The 19,057-nt window shown below is 40.8% G+C and overlaps 1 protein-coding gene across 1 annotated transcript; it reads left to right on the forward strand.

The window, feature by feature from the left end:
• Nucleotides 1-8,205: 8,205 nt before the first annotated feature.
• On the forward strand, nucleotides 8,206-16,113 carry LOC106887526 (leukocyte elastase inhibitor-like). Its single transcript, XM_014941112.1, has 8 exons — nucleotides 8,206-8,308; nucleotides 9,398-9,575; nucleotides 10,815-10,928; nucleotides 12,580-12,714; nucleotides 13,113-13,230; nucleotides 13,612-13,754; nucleotides 14,319-14,474; nucleotides 15,313-16,113. Exons 2-8 carry the CDS (start codon nucleotides 9,408-9,410, stop codon nucleotides 15,715-15,717), a joined length of 1,239 nt encoding a protein of 412 aa, XP_014796598.1. The 5' UTR covers nucleotides 8,206-8,308; nucleotides 9,398-9,407; the 3' UTR covers nucleotides 15,718-16,113.
• Nucleotides 16,114-19,057: the final 2,944 nt, after the last annotated feature.

Below are 19,057 nucleotides of genomic sequence, written 5' to 3' on the forward strand. Positions count from 1 at the left end.
GCACCAATTCTGTCAGAGTTCAAGGAACGTCTGGATGATGCTCTTAGTTAAATGGTTTAGTTTCAGGTAGTCCTGTGAGGAGCAGGAAGTTGGACTCCATGATCCTTATGGGTCCCTTCCCACCTGAGATACTCTATGACTCTTCTGTTAGAGTTGGTTCATTGATTACAGAGAGATGAGGAATGAGAGTCTGTCCTAATTCTGGGCTAAGGTACAATATTGTGACCAATTTTCGGTGAGGACGGGACCAGCATGACTCATAATTCCTCATGCATGCAACTCACACTAGTCAGATCTAACAGTTTCAGCACAAGCCATGATTCATGCAGAGTCTCTGAAACAGGAGTTGATAAGCAGCTTGGAAGGCAGCTGGATACATGCAGAATCTACATCCCCCTGAGACACAACACTGCCGCAGAGAACTGCCGCAGGGAATGGGGAATGGGAAGGAGTTTTCTAGTTGTCTTTGTGGTGTGTTTGTAAAGCTTTATAGGCTATTATTTTGTAACTGAAAGTATCATCATGCTAAGAGAAGCAATGTCTATGGCAAATCATTGTTTCTCTCTGGAATGATTATTCCCTTTGTCACTGAAACAAGAGAGGAAACAGACCTGTGAGGAACTGCCACAGAGAAGTATCAGAAGAGTGAAAGAGAAAGGTCTTGGGGGGTGACGTTACTGCAAGACAGCTAAGCTCTGTCCTGACTCCTGTATGCACAGCATGGCACCACTGCTGCGTGGTCTGTGGTGGAATGTTTTTTCACTTCCACCACAGTATTTTGCCTGTTCTACCTGTTTTGGCTCTCCTCGCCTTCTCCCAAGATAACACATACTTTGGCAGGACCTAGGAGGCATAACTTGCTGGTAGCAAACATGATCTTGCAAAAGAAGGAAGATAACACGGCACCACCTTCACTGGCATATAAATAGTTCAAATATTTTCCTTCACTTTCCTGTATCTTAGTCGATTGCTGGTCAGCAGATAACAAATGGGGAAATTTATTGCAAGAGAGCTAGCAATGCGTTTACTATTGTTCTGGAGTTTCTGTTGATCTATTCAAGGAAAAGGTCACGTAAAATCATCACAACATTTAATTTTCAGATTGTTTGTTCTAAAACTGCACTATTTCTAGGTTGTTGTCTCTCTTATCAATTAAAACATACTTAGAATCATAGAATCATAGAATTGTCTAGGTTGGAAGGGACCTTCATAAACAGAAGATGCAAGAAAGTACATATGCTCTTGTATGAAGAAAGATACAATTATTGCTGCCTCCTAATTTCTGCTGACTTACTCCTGCCAGCACAACCACGAGCAGTCGTATTCTTGTCCTTAGTAGTCACTTCTTTAACCAGCTGTGCAGCCAGTCCATCTTGAGTACATAAATGAAAAAACCACAACACATCCATTCTCAGTCCTGTTTTCAGACACTGAAAACTTTGAAGCCATTTTGGAACTTGTCATAAGAGATTTTCACTGCTCTACCACCACACCCCATATATATTTGTAATTTCACACATGCAAAGAGATAAAATTAATTCAAAGGATCAGTGAGTTGTGCAGATACAAACACTTGTTTGCTTGCCTGCAGTCTTAAATGGGAAGCTAATTCACACAATGAATTTCCATAAAGATGACAGAAATTGACCCTGCAGCCCTACTGTTTATTCTAGTCCTGATTTTTCAAATATGTAAGAATGTAAATAATATTGCTCAGTTGAACAAAGTCATTTGCAAAAATTGGTCTCCTGAAGTTCACAAAGCTAGAGAGTAACCTGGGTTGGAACGGGCAGCTGACAGTCATCCGGTCCTAACTTTAAAGATATATCAGGTTGCTCAGGACCCTTCCCAGTCAAGTGTTGCATGTCTTTAAGGTTGGAGAATCCATAATGTTCTGTTTGGTTTCATTTTCAACATAAATCCAAATCTCACTATATAGAAGTAGTGTAAGCCATCTAGCCAGCTTAACTTTCTCTCATCAAATAGAGTTGGCCACATGAGCCTCGCCAGTTCCTTCATTTTGTTTCTCCCATGGTTAGTCCACAAAGCTCTCATTGTCTTTCCTCACTTTTAACCCTCATGGAACCACACTCTACAGAATATCTCTGTAAATCCTAAGCACTGCTTAGTCACTCTGTGAACAGCAAATTCCTAGGATGGTTAACAAAGCTTAGAAGCAGAAGTGAGACAATACATAGCTTCATGCTACACATTTTTAGCCCTAATAGCATAACTTATACTTTGTCTCCATGTTATTATATGTGGATATCAATGGGTTATCATTTTACTGGTCTCCCTTTCCTCACTGTTATACTCTTAAACATCACAAGATAAAGATTTTCACACCATATGGTCTAACTGTGCGGTGACATGAGGAAACACAATTGCATGCTACTCCCAGGAAAAAAAGATTCCAAACTAATTTTGAGCTTTTATTTCTTCACCCTATACAGCACTTTCCTACTTTTTCTAAATGTTTGCAATAGCAACCCACAGTCTAAAATCAACACAGGCAGATGATGAACTCCTATTAGCGGCACCTTACAGACACCAGGAACAGGATCTTGGAGGAGAGCATATCCTTACAGGGAAAGGCTGACTTCTTAGTCACACAGGCAACATTCCAGTGTTGGGGCTCTGATAAGAGGTCAATATGGAGAGGGAGAATAGTAAAGTGTCAGATGCATTCCTGTAAGGAAGGCAGAGATACAGGAATTAAAGGTGAACAAAGGAGGTGGAGGAGAAATCATTAAACTTCACAGGGCTGTGTGTGAGAGCAGTTTCTCTTTCCTCTTCCCACTTTTCTCTTTCATTCTGTCTCTTTTTCCCTTGGGCATGGTTCATGCTATCCAGTAATCCTTTCCTCAAGGCACTGACTATCCCCACCCTCACCATGTCCTCCTTTATCCTCCTTGCCCTTCGGCAATTTCTATCTACTTCTTGGGACAGTGAAGGAAGAGGACAGGGCTAGGGTAAAGCCTTTTTTCTAAGAGGAGAAACATCAAGGAGAGGAAGGTTTGGGACTAAGGAAGAATGTGGGAGGACAGCATTGCCACTCCTGTTGTCTAGAGGGATCATCTGCCATGCAATAATGCTACATCAACTACAGAGTCCAAGCTGCATCTCAGCTGCACCTGCAGGAGGTGGGCTGAGGGCCCATTCCTCCAGCCACAGAGAGAAAGGGCTCTGCCTCTCCTTACATGTACTCTGCTAACTTTCCTTAGTCTGATGTTGCCTCTGTAACACTGAATTCAAATTAGTCTTGCTTTACAGCTTGGTCTGTCTGTGTTCCCAGACAAGGAATTAGCAACCACAGAAGCAAGAGATATTAAGAAAGACTCAGAAGATGAAGCCAAAGCTCTAGAAAATGGAAACAGATGAAGAAGAAAGAAAAGTCTAAAGCAGCTGAAACGGACAATTGCACTAGTTTTAAACTACACAAAGAGAGTTCTGCTTTTAGCTTTGGAAGAGCTAAAAGAGCCACAAATACCACTGCAGAAGATAATGGACCTGTGAAGATCTACATGAAGCTGAATGACAACTGGAAAGGGCAGCTCCAAAGAGCTTGGAAATGTTTGGTAAAGAAGAGCAGATGATCACTGGGATATTTTAAGAGATGGTCCTCAGTGAAATACCCTTCAAGTTCAGACTTTTGCATCTCCCACAAAAGCTTGAGGAACAAAACAAAAAAAAAACAAAATCAAAACTTTCCTTTTCATTTTGCTCGAGACAAGAAAGGAGCAGGAGACCATCTTGTCTTTCTTGTCATGTATCACATCATTAATTTTTACTTGGTCATTGATATGAAAAGCTTGTTAACTTGAACCAGGTAAAATGATGTTGAGCCTTAATAGACTGAGCTCCTTTGAGCAACAGGCAGAGAACATGACAGATGGAAAGACAGATAGAAGAATCTTGCAATGGAAAAGGCATTGGTAAGACACGTTCAAATGATATTAATGACAATCCAGCTCAGTCAGTCTGAGGAGGAAATTCCATTCCAAGACCACTTTTTGGGGTTTACGCTCCAGGCTTTGCCGATGCACTTAACCAAGTAGTTCAGATCAGTCCCAAGGGCAGCCTAAAAAGTGTGAAACTATGAAGGGCCAGCAGGTGCCAAGCAGATCAGTTAATATTTAAGATTTCCAGTACACTTCTGCAAGTGAGGATCAGGGAAATTCTCCTTATGAAACTTCTTAAAATATCAACTGTCTTATGAAACCCCTAGTCATTCCACCAGGCAAGAATATTTGCAGTTGAGCCGTATGAAAAAATAGCAAATGTTTAAATGGGTTTCTTAAAAGAGAGCCCTTCCTCTATACCCTGATTTTGCTCATCAGCACAAGGACCCTGTTTAGGATCCACTCTCATTTAGAAATGTGTTTTGAAGAAACATCAACTTGATATTCACAGTCTTCATCTTACAACATGACACATCTTGCACTATAGCACTGCAGCCTGGGAAACTCCCATTAACACAAAGCAGGGATCAGCTTTCTGATTCAGTAGTTGTGCAGTTGACGTACAGCTGCACCTTTTGAGAAATTTTTGCTGAAAAATGACAAATTTTGACTAAAGTGCATACAAGCCACACATACGTCATTACTTATAACACAGTACTGTGTATCATGATGGTTGGGAAATTCAGGCCACCCTTGATATTTTTGATGTTAAATGATACCTGGGATATTCTAAAAATGCTCATCACCTGAGTCATTCAAAGGAAAACTGCACCCTTGCATATGTGAAAACAGTGTGCATATTCATTAACAGATCAACCATCTCTTTTCAGATACAGAGATCAGTCCTTTCTCAGAAGTGTTGCGCTTCTTACCACAGCTGAATTTCTCAGGACAAACACTACCTTTATTAATTACAGTGTCAAAGCCAAAGTATGTAGAAGTAATAGTAAAGCATGATGGATTGTGCCAGTACTGTCAAAATTCACCACACCTTTGCTTTCTGCAGGCGTGGAGCAAAATGCCTCTAATATTTATACAGGAACCTCACCACACCCTCTGGCAACTCATAACGTTTTAAATTTTGTTAAGAGTATGTCAGCAAGGATTGCTTGGCAAGGGAAGGCTTGCAAACTTACTCGTAGGAGGTGCACAAAAGATAGCTATCTATTCTGTTTCAAAATAAAGACACGTGTATTCCTAACCAAAGATTTAAAGGGAAGAAAAATACCCAAAGAACTAATCTCTCTTGAACTTAAAAATTATTTGAAATTTCAGGATGACAAAGACTTATCCAATATAAAAATCTGTTATAGCACAAACCAAAGTCTGTTATAACCAGCCTAGGTGATGCATATAAATTACTGGGTTTTTGTAGTTGACAAAGTTAGGAAAAGCTTATGCTGTGCTCTCAATTACACTATAACTGAGGCATCACCTGGAACAGAGTCCTCCTTAGCACAGAAAAATTAATCTATCTAGTCACTCAACACCCTTACTAGTTTTTCAGTTTCTGTGCCCTTGTCCTACTTAGTTTTTAATTTTAAATCACAGAGATTTTAAAAAAAATGTATCAGACCTCCAAAGGGATTAAAATACTCTCAGATTTCAAATCCCTTCTCCTCCCCATGCTTCTTGTATCTCCTGAAGTCCTTTTAAAGGTTTGGGGACATTTGTAATCCGTTCATGTTTAAAATCTGCTGGCCTGCTGTGCCTGAGCCAAAGACTTGAATAGAGTGCTCTGCTGGCTGAACCAGAAATTATTCCCTCCCAAGTAAATAAACAGTGTTTATACTAGTAAAAAAGTATTTGGAGATATCAGAGAAACTGAACAGCTTTCCTTCAAACATCACTTTTTCTTTTGATCTACATGAAATATAGAACACATTAGTTTTGAATTAAACCATATTTCCAAGAGCAGTACAGAGTTAGTTGATAGCTGAAAAAATCTACCACTGAACATGAAAACCAGCCACAGAAAGTTGTATCCTAAATACTGTGTGAAGGCAGAAGGTGTCATTTTTCTGTGACAGAAAGTCTTTCTCTCAAGACCCTCAAGAGCCTTTATAGAGAACTTTATAGTGTTCTGTTTAGACACCAAGCATTTCACCTACTCCTGGACCCAGGTGCTAATGAAAAGAGCAACACACTGCGCAGGAAAGTCACAACGACTTGTGCTAAGTTACATTGAAACCGGAGGAAAAAAAAAATGCATTTATATAGCTGGGATCTGGCCAGGTCACTGGGCACTGATGTCCTGCCAATATTTGTCCTGACCAAATGGAAACATGACTGCCCGCAGTGAAAGAGCCCACAGGATCACTTCCCACAGGAAGGATACTATTAATACAAATATAAGTCTTCCAGTGTGCTGCTGTGTTGACGTAGTACAGAGTGGGGGTGAGAGCACCGCTGCTACTGAGTCAGCAGCGGCACCACCCATTGGGCCGTGTCCTCTGGTGGTGCCAGTTTAAAAGGATATTGGAAAACGCTATTAATCCATCACGTTCATTTAACATATGTTCTCCTTTGAGACGAGTATAATTTTAGTTACTCGGTATGCTTTTCTTTTTTTTTTTTCTTTTGCTAATGACCATCCATGCCAAACAAGAGGTGCTTTAAAAAGGCAGCTTTAAAACCTTGCAGAAAGGCACAAGCTTTGTTCAGTGTAAGCCAGCATTTCTGCATAAACAGAACACCTCAGCCACTTCTTCTAAAGCAGCAAGCACTATTACAAGTTAGCAAATTAAATTCACCCCTGTTTTAAAACCAGAAAATCCACAGCAATTGCTCTAAGGGATGAAGTCTATCCAGCATACCAATCACTTGTTCAACAACATGGCTAAATTTGCAAAGATTACTCAAATCATTTAGGCTTTGGAAATCACTTAAGGCCAATGTAAACAGATTACAACTTTCCCATGTGCAATGGAAGCAATTAATTTTGCAGTGAACACCTCTCCTACACTACGCTGTTCTCAGGAAAACATAACATGCATCTAATTACAGCTCACACTGAAACATGCTGGTTTTGTGTAGCAACAGTTTCAAAAGACCTGAGGGGCAGGAAAACACCATCTGATTAAAAGTCATTTTGGTTCCCAAATTATATTGATGCATAAGGCTCACCACTGGCAAGGGTCCCTTTGCAGCTGCACCCTCCTATGCCCTACACCAAATCTTGCAGGGACTCCCATGGCTTGTTCCTCATTACAGAGTCCTCCGTGCAGGCCACTGACCTACAAGTCCATGTTAAATGTATGCTCATAGACAGCAGGTCAGAAGAAAGGTCTCAGAAGGCAGGTTATGCCAGGGAGATAGACCTTGTGAGTGAGTCTTGCTCAGTGTCAAGGAGGCAGCCCTAGAGAACCAAAGAGCTCCTAGCCAGGTTTCCAAGGTGGTATTATCAACAGTGCAGAGAGTTAAAGAATGAAATACAGGGCAAGGATTACACAGAAATCTTTCAATTAGGGGTCAGAGTAGGGACAGACAGCTACAAAAAAGACCATAGAGGAAGGGACAGCATAACTGAAAGGAGAAGGAGGTATTTCAGTAGCCAAGACAAGAAGAAAGAGAGGATTTGACAGAATGACTGGAAAAATAAGGAATAGAACTCTGCGGTGCTACATTGGTCAAACAGCAGCTTTCAGACTAGAGTAGGGAAACAGAAATGGAAGAAAAATGAAGTCTAATCTAAAACCCACACCAGGTCCTAGTGATGTTCACTCATATCAAAAGCAACAGTCTGGTGCCTGTTTCTCAACATTCACTATCTCACAGTGACAACATTTCCCTGGTTGCACAGTATTAGAATGCTCCAAGATAAGCAAAACCCATTTTTTCTAAACCAGAAACCCACCAGGAATGACAAATACTTTCTCAGTATGGAATGGACAATAGAAAAACCCACATATAAGAAGTCACTGTCTTTTCTCTGTCTGTTTGTTCCACAGAAATAATTTTTTTTAGATAAATCATAAAAGAAGTAGGTCAGTAACTGCCTTTTTTTTTTAAACCCTTCAAACCACAAAAGAAGGGTTGTTTAAAGTAGCGTGGGTTCAAGTTGCTACTAGCTGGTTGCTACAAAAGTGTTTATAGCAATACTGCTGTCAGTTTTGTAAGGTTTTTGTATGGTATCACTCTTACCATCACTTCACATCCTACTCTGAGATGATTCAGTTCTTCCACAGGGATGTGGCCTTTAGGGCATAACAAGTTGCACATTCATGAGTCATAACCACCTTTGCAGAACTGGCCAGACACACTATAAATTCACCCTACCTTTCATGTGAACTGCAGAAACCTTGGAGACACCCAGAGCAGCACTCTTCCTCCCTGCACAAAACAAGGTACTGTAATGATTTCTAGAGATTATTCATTTCATATACTCTTGGATGATGTTGCTTTGTTGACAGATGCATAGAAAAAAAGGCAGTAGGGATCTGAATTGGAAACAACAAATGCTTGGAGAAGTAGTTTTGTAAGATGGCACAGGCATGGTCTAGAAGGTGAAAGTCTTAAAAATATACAGGTAGATAAATTTATTGTATAGAGTTCTATGAGTCTGAAGCTCACTGGCTAGCATAGATATAGCAGAGAAAGAGCCACTGTGTTTGCTTAAGTCAGCTAATTTGTTTTTGTGCTCTTTAGTTCTCATGAACATCAGATCAGCTCCTGGTTTGCAAGCTACTAGGACAAAAACTGCCTTTACTCCAAGGCCACCCTATACAAATCAGAATAGGTCCCAGTCCCTGCCTAGAGCTCTCAGCTAAACCTGTGATGTAAATGACAAATGGCAGCATTTGGGGTCAACTGAATATGGAAATCTTGTCCTGCAGAAGAACAGGAAAGCTAGGAGCTGTAGTAGCGCAGTAAGACACAGTTTCAGGACATTTTTGAAAGTCAAAAAGGGAATTCAGGATGCTTAGCATCCAACAGTTGAAGCAATGCTTGCCCAAGCATTGGAAAGAGCATTCTGTCCTGTCCTAAAGGAATAGTTTGATTGTTTCTGTTACTAGAGTATTTGTTCACTACAGTTATGAGCATCAAAAGCCTCTTGCAGAAATTGAAGCATAAAAGTTGCCGTAAGAGACAGTCTCTCAGTATTGCCTAGCCCAGGCACTGGTAAGTAACTATCAACTGTCACTCCAAGATGCTGTAAAGGACAGTTCAGTAGAAGTCCTGGTGAACAAATACAAAACAACGTTGGTGTCTGCTTTTTCCCTAACCTAAATGGTAACTAGTGTCATCAGTGAAACAGGACACACTAAACCTTATATGACTTTTTAATAGTTAATCCTCCTCATTCTTCATACAGATAAATACTTTTAGAAAGCCTTTAAATCACCCAAGAAACTTCAAAAACTGAAAAGAAACTTGCAGACACATAGTCATAATTAGTGGTTTGCTAATAGCATCTTTTCTCCCTTTCTGTGCAGGTTCAGAACAATGGAAGATTTGAATAAAACAAACACAAGCTTTGCTCTTGACTTTTTTAAACATGAGTGTCAGGAAGATGGTGACAAGAATATTTTGTTCTCTCCTTTGAGTATTTCATCTGCCCTGGCTACTGTTTATTTGGGAGCCAAAGGTAACACTGCAGATCAGATGGCAAAGGTGAGTCTGGGCTTCAAAAGGTAGCTGTCTGAAAGGGTTGATTTCTTGGAGTAAGAGCGCCTACGCACAAAATTTACTGTGGTAAGCCACAAGCAGAATTACTCTAATCAAAACTCCACACTCATACATGCCAGCTCTCATTTCATCCCTGATGTGCACTGCAATGAATAGACCAGTTCTCCACTTGTGCAGGTCAAAGAAACAGTGTACTCTAGCCTCTGGAAACAGGCCCCCACAAATGAGAGCGTGGCACTGGTGACATTGCCTCCTTTTAAATCCCATCAGCAGAAAAAAGGGATCTTTATCCCAAAGCTCAGTAACTTGGACCCTCACCAGGGAGTGGGAGACCTGGACTCTCCTTCTACTCTGCCACAGACAATTCCCACCTTGTGTCTCATCTCTTTGGAAATGACCCCCCACAAAAAGACCCTCCCCTATAGTTATTGTAAGTTTTGAACTTTGCTAAACATAAATCCGCATCCACAAGATCAGAGAAGAGACACGGTGAGATTACAACCCTTTCTTTGGGGTATGTATTTTACAGGCAAAATCACTTATTGAAGTCCCTAAGTTGTATTTGTGCAAAGCTCAGAGCTTCAGGAGGCAGCAATGAGAACACCCCAGTGCTCAGTTACCTAGCTCCTGTCCTACAAAGTGATGCTTGTGAGTTTGCATCTGCTAAGGTGGACGAAGTTGTCCTACCTGCTAAGGGAGTGATCTAACTCCTGATTTACAGGACAAAAGAGAGCCAGCAAAGAAAGGAGTGACCATGTGCTAGGAAGAAGGGAAAACAGAAAAAAAAGTAATAGCTCTTCTGAAAAATCTACCAGGATTGGGCGCACCCCTTTGTAGCCTGGGTAAGATGGAAATGCCTGGAGCAAGGGATTTAAGGCATGAAATTACCTCCACTGTTTTCATGCTTTCTGACACATAGCAGTAGTTCAGACTTCTGCTTTGAATATCTCCATCTGGAGATAATTATCTCTTCCCAGCTATTAACTGGTCAGCCTGGGGCATGAATAAAGCATGCAGATTCCTCTAGAAAGGCTAGTTACATGAGAATTTTGCCCTGCAACCCTCAGTTTAGTGTGCTCATGTCATTTTGTATACTGGCAGGACTGGACACAAGAATAAAATCTGAGCTTGACTCTCATTACTAGTCCCATGACAACACTGAAAGATTTTATTGAACCAGCAAATTTTCTATCCTTACATTTATTATTGCTTTTTCCACTATAGGTACTTCACTTTAAGAAAGCTGAAGAAACCAGAAATGTCACCACAACCATAAAAATGCAAGTCTATTCCATATCGGAAGAGCGCCTATCAAATCAATGGGCCTGTTTTCAGAAGGTATCTCACCAAATCTAGTGATCAAGCTATGGGCATGGTCACATCTTCCCTTGCTTGTATTTTCCTTCCACATTTGTATTTGCCTGTGATTGCCCGCGTCAGATGTAGTGTACACAACTAATTGGTATGGCATCCTGCTATACCTTCATCTAATGCGATACTTATTACATGCTTCCCCTTTTTACACAGAATTGCAAAAGCTAACCTCAAATTTGCAAATTTTAAAATTTAATGTTACCATTCTCTTTCAATGCACCTCTTGATCTTTTTCCTTTAGCTTTGAGGGGAGATTTCTTTCTCAAATTATTACTGTTGAATAGCTAGCTATTTAGCAAAAGCATGTTCTTTGAACAGGCATGGTCCCTGCCTCAGAGAGCTGATCACAAGAACAGAGCTGCCCTCCCACACATTTGATTGCAGCATCAAGACAACAAAACCCAGAGTATTAACTTTTCTAGGCTATCTATTCTTGGTAGATAGACTGCTTCAGAAATTAGTCTCCATTTCAGTTGACTAGTTAACAAATCAACATATTGAAATCTCCCAAGCTAAACCAGTTCCTTGCAATAAATCTTAGAGAAGTGGAAATCATTATATTCCTGAGAGATGTCTTTGACATACTGGCAGGCATCTTGTACCAAAGTATACATAATTTAGGACAGCAGAAAAATACAGAAAAGCAAACATAATCCCTCTGAGTCAGTGTAGTCAGGTTTTCCCCATTGACAATTCAACCATGGTGGCATCAAGCTCTTCTCCCTGCTCTTCCCCGTCATCCTTGTTCTTTGTGAGCGTGAGCCATTTCCCCGCAGGCTGCCCACAAAGCCCTAGTGGCCACTAGTTCTGATGAATGGGAACTTGGATCTGCATTCCACAGCCAAATCCTATGGCTGGAAGATTTATTTTAGGGGCTACATCAACAACTCATTTGCACTGCATGAACAGAAGAGGGATTGTTCCTCATGAGTAATACTTGTCTGAATTGTAAGAATTACAGAGCGCTGTGGGTAGGGCAAAGGGCCCGCTCTAACAATTTAGAAATTTAAATGACTCTTCATGCCTCTGATTCTGATGCAAAGACAAGATGAATACAGCACAGATTATTAGTTTGCTAATTCATAGCTTAAATTGCTTGAGCTCATATGAGAGTTTGAGCCCAGATTCATTTAATGCTGTTACTTCAAGATAACAAATTTACTGCAATTACTGCGACATATAAAAATTTACAAAATATTAAGAGCAAGATTAAGAAATTTAGGGGCAAACTTTCCATGTAACACTCTCAACTATCATAAATAAAAGGAGTCACACAGCCAAATCTTCATGCATTGTTTAACAATTACATTCTGTCTCTCTGGATATATGTAGTTTTACAATCTCCACTTAGAAACCCTTAAATGTTTTACATAGTTCAGGCTCTTACCACTTGCATTGAGACACTTAACAGAGTCTATACCATGTCTACAACTTTTAATACTTTCAAATGATTCTTTTAATAGCTGTCTGGTTTAGAACACCTCTTGTGTTGCAACACAGGTAAAAGACTACCTCAACAGAAATACTTTACATGGAGCTGCATGAAAGAAGAAAATAGAAATTTTGAACTCTTTTACACTACAGATGAGTAACTTTTTTTTTCCTTTTCTCCAAGACAGAAACTGGCAAAACGGATGATATCCATACTGGGTTTAAAGCACTCAACTTTGCAATCAACCAACCCACTAAAAATTATCTGCTTAAAAGTGTTAACCAGTTATATGGAGAAAAAACACTGCCTTTCAGTAAGGTACGTAGGCCATTTATTCAGGTTATGTAGTGCCATTTAACCTTTATAATTTATCTATGACAACATACCATAAACTATATGTTTTTAAATCTTTCTATTACATCTGCAAATCATATTGTTCACATAAATATTTTCTACAAGACTCTTCCTGAGACTTTGGATGCTAAAATTTTAATTTTATGGGATGTGTGTCTAATTTCAGGATAGTTTGCAGATGGGGTTAAGTGCAAACACTAAAATCAAGTATTTCCAAAAAATATTTTGTTCCTTTGACAAAATTCTGTGCTTGTAGCCTATGTAATTTTTATCATGTTTTCTCTTGATTTGGGTGTAGTTATTAATTAGCATTCATATTGGCCAGCAACAAACATAAGACAGCTGTCTCTTTTGCACTGCAGGAATACTTACAGTTAGCCAAGAAATACTACAATGCAGAGCCACAATCAGTTGACTTTGTGGGAGCAGCAGATGAAACCAGAAGAGAAATTAATTCCAGGGTTGAACACCAGACTGAAGGTAAGCTCCTGTTTCTCCTCTCCCAATTCAAAAAGAAGTCATTTCAGCATTGAACAAAGTCTCTGTAGCCAAGGGGCCCAAGGCAGGTAAACAATTAACCTCAGAAAGGTAAATCAGATCAGCTTTCCTAAATCTGTCATCCACTGACAAGCCCTTGTTAAAATTAGTCTCTTCCATCAGAACATGTGAGGAATGTGGTTTACTCTTCCTTGTAAATCAAGGTTATCCCAGCAATCATTTATTTGAGAATAATCTCAAGCTAGAAGCATGCTCTATTAGCACTTAACATTTCCCTGGCTTATATCTGCAGAAATTGTGCCAACACTTACTCTGAAACAGTAAAACTGTACAAATGTGTAAATGTCCTTCTGTTTTCTCTAGGTAAAATCAAAAATCTGCTGCCTCCTGGATCCATAGATTCACTCACCAGACTAGTCCTGACAAATGCGCTCTACTTCAAAGGAAACTGGGCAACAAAATTCAAAGCTGAAGCTACCAGGCAAAGGCCTTTCAGAGTAAACACGGTAAGGCAAGACACTGACCTGTATCTGGCAGGTGGAAAAACTGAAATAGGTGAGGGAGGGAAATTCCTGTCAGTCTTTAAATCCACATGAAATCCATCATGAAAGTTATTTCATTTAATTCATACAGTATATTTTCTTCACCACATCTTTAGCACAAAGACTGCACACACATACTAGCACCTGAGCCACAAGTAAAATTGTCAGAAGCTGACTTCAGACAAGCTTCCATTCTCTGACAGTAGGGAAAACAAAGAGGTGAACAAAACTATATGGGTTAGTTATTTACATTTTCATTTTTAACCATAAGACAAATCAGAGTGGAATAGAGCTTCCTGTAATGGGTGTGATCTGAGACAGCTTAGATAGCCTGCCTAGCCTCCAAGTGCCTTTCCAGAAGGCCAGAGGTCATCTGTAGATCCTGTGTCCTACAGTTAGAGCCAGAAGGATGTCTCAGACACACTGGGCAGCTTGTAGAGTAAGTATAATAAACTTTCACAGAGCTACTTTAACTCAGTCCATTACTGTTCAGTGAAGATGGCAAACATCTCATTTAATTTATTGCAGCATACAACTAAACCAGTGCCAATGATGTACCTGAGTGATAAATTTAACTGGACCTATGCAGAATCAGTCCAGACTGATGTTCTTGAGCTTCCATACGTCAATAATGACCTCAGCATGTTTATCCTGCTACCAAGTGACATCACCGGCTTACAAAAGGTAAAGCAACTGAGAACATAAATCATGTGGAAAAACAAGAGTGTCATTATTTACTTATTTTATGCATGTGTGAGGTAAAAGATTAGGTTGTGGTCATGTTTCTAGAAAAGAGGGTACTGATCAGGCATAAGGAAAAGCAAACCCCAAACTTGGGGCAGCACTGTGAACTTGAAACTCTTGGAGCTCAGACTAGACTCTTGGCAGCTGGCACTTCTTAATGTTGATCAGTCCTGGAAATAGGCAATCCATACCCTACAAGACTGGCTCTTCTTCCAGCTGAACAAAAAAGAGGACAGAAAGCCAGCCCTGCTGAGATTCACTGACTGTACTGATTCAGACAGATAGGATTTCATTCAAAAAAAACCCACCAACCCCAAAAATTGGACAGCTTCCATTACCCTCCAGGAAGTCCAGAGCTAATGCATATGGACACTGCCACCTTCTGTAAAGAGACAGATCCTGCCTTTGGATAATAACTTATTAAATTCTCATTTATGTTAATGGGTGTTCTGTAGGAAAAAAGCTCTTTTCGTAAATTCTAAAATGTAGGGAAGGCAGGAATGTGAACAGCAAATCAACCAGACTATTGTTACCTGCCACTAATGTTTTTGTTCTACAACTATTTAACCCTAGTATATTCCCTGACAGTGACTGAGAACAGTTCAAGCACTGCGTTTACCTACTGTGGATCTCCACATTGGTCTTTCAGTACTGTTTTTTTTTGTACTCTTATAAGAGCTTGAAAAGTTCTGCATTTAAGGAAAGAGAAGAAATAGCACGTAGTGCACAGGTTTTTGAACACTCTGTAATTTTCTGATTCTCTTTTTACTAACTGCAGCTAGAAAGAGAATTGACTTTTGAAAACTTGTCTGCATGGACCAGGCCGGAATTAATGGAGAAAACGAAAATCGAGGTTTATCTGCCCAGGTTCACATTAGAAGAGACATACGACCTCAAATCTACTTTGAGCAGGATGGGGATACAAGATGCCTTCACTGAAGGTCAAGCTGATTTCACAGGAATGTCAGAGAAGGGCGAGCTGGTTTTGTCACAAGTTTTTCACAAGTGTTATCTGGAAGTCAATGAAGAAGGCACAGAGGCAGCAGCTGCCAGTTCAGCAGCACTGGCATCACGAAGTCTTGGTGCTGCTATTATTTTTGTAGCAGATCACCCTTTCCTCTTCTTTATCAGGCACAACAAGACCAAGAGTATCCTCTTCTTGGGAAGGTTCTCTTCCCCCTAGCGAAGCAGCCTCTTGCAACAACAATAATGAACAAAATGCACACCGCGAAGAACATCTCAATAGTCTGCATGCTACCTCTTGATTTTCCTGTACTGTTGACAAATCTCTCAATGTTAGAAGAGAGAACCTAACTGGGAATTCAACCCTCTGGCTCATTTTCCTAGCCAAAGAATCCCAAGATGGTTATCACTACACTGTAAGTATGAAACTGTGCAGAGAATAACATCGATGCATCTTTCCAGCGCTTTCTGAACCAGAGTTGCCACAATACAGACCAGACTAAGTTGATCTAAACCAGTAATTCCCAGCACACTTGCTTTGGTAAGAAGAAAAGAAACAGGAAAAACTCCTTCCTGCAGAATGCTGCTGCATCTCCATTGGTTTCAGCTCTCTAAGCTGATCATCCCAGGAGGGCTACCTCACCCACATTCTTGTCAGTTTTATACCAACTTTGCAGCCTGGCACAGCTGGTAATGAAATAAACTTGCAAAAGCCTCTGTGTTCCTGATACTGGTGCTTCTTTTATGCATGTAAAGGGGCTAACACATGTACTTTCTGATCTCTGTTCTGCAGCAATTGGAAAATACTGAACAACAATATAGAACTGAAGGAAAATAAAACCTATGTGCCTAAAACCTTCTCCTTTGTAACTTTTCATGCATTCAACACTGTTGCCAGCCCAGCAGGGAACTGCTTTACTCTTATTTTGCTTTGTCACTTATTTCTCTGGTTTGAGACAAGATCAAATTGAGTATCAAGCCTGTAGTACTAACTCCCTGAGCACCTTCTGCAAGATACATGCAACTCCCCTCCCTGCCCCGTACACATTTTTTTATATCACAGCTCTTTCTCCTAAGGAGGAGAATGTCCTAATCAGCCATGCACATTTGCAGGGGATGCTCCTAACTCTCTGAATTCAGAACAGAGAGCAAAGGACTGGGTCTCTTACAGGACTTGCAGACGTTACCAGCATCCTACTAGAAATATGTCTTCCTGGGATGGCAGGGCTTTTCTTTACTGATAGAGAGGAGACTGCTGACTGTCACTGAGTCCTTTCTGTTTTCTTCCATGTGACCAGCTGTTTCCAGGGTCCCTTCTGGCTCTGCTTCCCAAATGGGAAGAAGCATAGGAAACTCAACAGCGCTGCCTTCTGTCTGACTCAGCTGTGAAACATAACATAGGTGCCCAGTGCATTCAGCTGCAACTCTGCCTTGCCTTGCTTCCCGTGCAAGGGCTTCACATCCCCATGGCCAAGTCTCTTAAGCACTTCCTGATGTGCCTCAGGAATAAAGATGGGAAAGACATACCTGGGAGGCCAAGGAGGAGCAAAGCCATGACAACATGCAAACTCACTCACAAGGCTTTAAAGTCAATGGAAATGGGAGCCACCTTCTCTTTCTCCTTCAACTATTTAAAGCATGATTGCAAAGATGACAGAGTTAATGTCCCTCTTGGCAGTGCCAGATCATTACCAAGTGACAATGACCACAATACTTGAAGGGCAAGTTGTGCATTAGAGAACAACCTCTTCCCAGCATAAGCAGCACAGCACTGGAGAAGGTGGCCCAGAAGGTAAGAAGAAAGAAAAAGGAAAAACTCCTTCCTGCAGAATGCTGCTGCATCTCCATTGGTTTCAGCTCTCTAAGCTGATCATCCCAGGAGGGCTACCTCACCCACATTCTTGTCAGTTTTACACCAACTTTGCAGCCTGGCACAGCTGGTAATGAAATAAACTTGCAAAATCCTCTGTGTTCCTGATACTGGTGCTTCTTTCATGCATGTAAAGGGGCTAACACATGTACTTTCTGATCTCTGTTCCGCAGCAATTGGAAAATACTGAACAACAATATAGAACTGAAGGAAAATAAAACCTATGTGCCTAAAACCTTCTCCTTTGTAACTTTTCTTGCATTCAACACTGTTGCCAGCCCAGCAGGGAACTGCTTTACTCTTATTTTGCTTTGTCACTTATTTTATAAGTGCTATACACTTATTTTGCTTTGTCACCTCCATTCTCCAAAGGACTATGGCTGACCTTATCTACTGATGGCCCTGCTCCAAGCAGGAGGTTGGCCTCTGAATGTCCGTTTCAATCAATATGTGGGATTTTCTCTCTCTTGTCAACAGCCATTCTGCCTTGCCACCTCCATTTCTCATCCTGCTTGGCATCCTTGTATCTTGACTAGCAAAGTGAGCTGGCTTACTCACTCTCAGAATACTTCTTTGGGATTTGGAGTCTCCTGGCTTGGGCTTTCCCACCACCTAACCACTCAGCTGACCTTTCTCCTATACCAATTTCTTGAGAACTTACTCATCATACTAAAACCAAAATTGTTTAATTGCTGGCATTTCTTCATTGCCTTGCACAACATTGATTTCTGTCACTTTTTTGAACACTTGGCCCACTCTGTTCCGGTAACCAGGCTTGCAGCAAAATGCTTAGCACACAGTACAATTTCCTTCCTTTCCTCCATTCCCTTTCCCCTGTCCCTCAGGGTCTTAACAGTTGTTGCCATCACCTTCTCCTTCTTCCACCACCCAACAGCAGCCTGTGTCTCTTCTGGGACTGCAGAGTGACAACTACTGTGCCATGTTTGCCCCCACTGTATTTTTTCACTCCAACCCTGCTCAAGCCCTCCAGTGGTGTTTCAGACCTTGCCCTCCTTCACTACTTGCAAGTACTGTGCACTAACTCAGTGTTTTGCAGTGTTTCTTTCAAATGACTCCCAGCCATGGTTGCAATGAGATTTCTTCACCAACGCAATCAGTGGGTTGTCCGTCCCTTACCCTGAATAGTCCTTCATGGCTTTGCCTCTATCTGTGCTCCTAATGATTTTCAGTCTGAAGCTGGACTCCCAGTGTCTAATTCGATCACTAAGCTTGACACTTTATGTGAATGTACAGCATCTGAAAACCAGGAGTCACAGCTGCACAAAGCCAAAGAGGGGAATCAGACCTACAATATCTGCTTATATCCGAAAGCAAAACCAAGCATTCTAGTTGTGTAACTATTTTATTAGTCATTTAGTTTAAACAACAGTCCAGTTGTCTCCATAAAACCAAAAGATCATTGGAATGGGTGAACTGTTCTGCTATCCTGTCAGTAGACTATTGTGGTGTAACAACAGAGCTGAGATCTTAATTCCATTCTCCCTTTGAAATGTCCAAAACTGAAAAGTGACAAGGTCAACAAGGACGACAAAATTACAGAAGATCTTTTGGGGATTTGGTAGAAAAGAGCCTTGGGTAGGTGGAAACAACCTGGATATAAGGGAGAAGGAAGGGAGGTGCAAGCAGTACTGTATTTCTAAATTTGGATGTAGGTGAGAAGGAAAGGGAG

Source organism: Calidris pugnax, unplaced genomic scaffold (genome assembly GCF_001431845.1).
Source record: "Calidris pugnax isolate Ruff unplaced genomic scaffold, ASM143184v1 scaffold8, whole genome shotgun sequence".
NCBI classification, from domain to species: domain Eukaryota; kingdom Metazoa; phylum Chordata; class Aves; order Charadriiformes; family Scolopacidae; genus Calidris; species Calidris pugnax.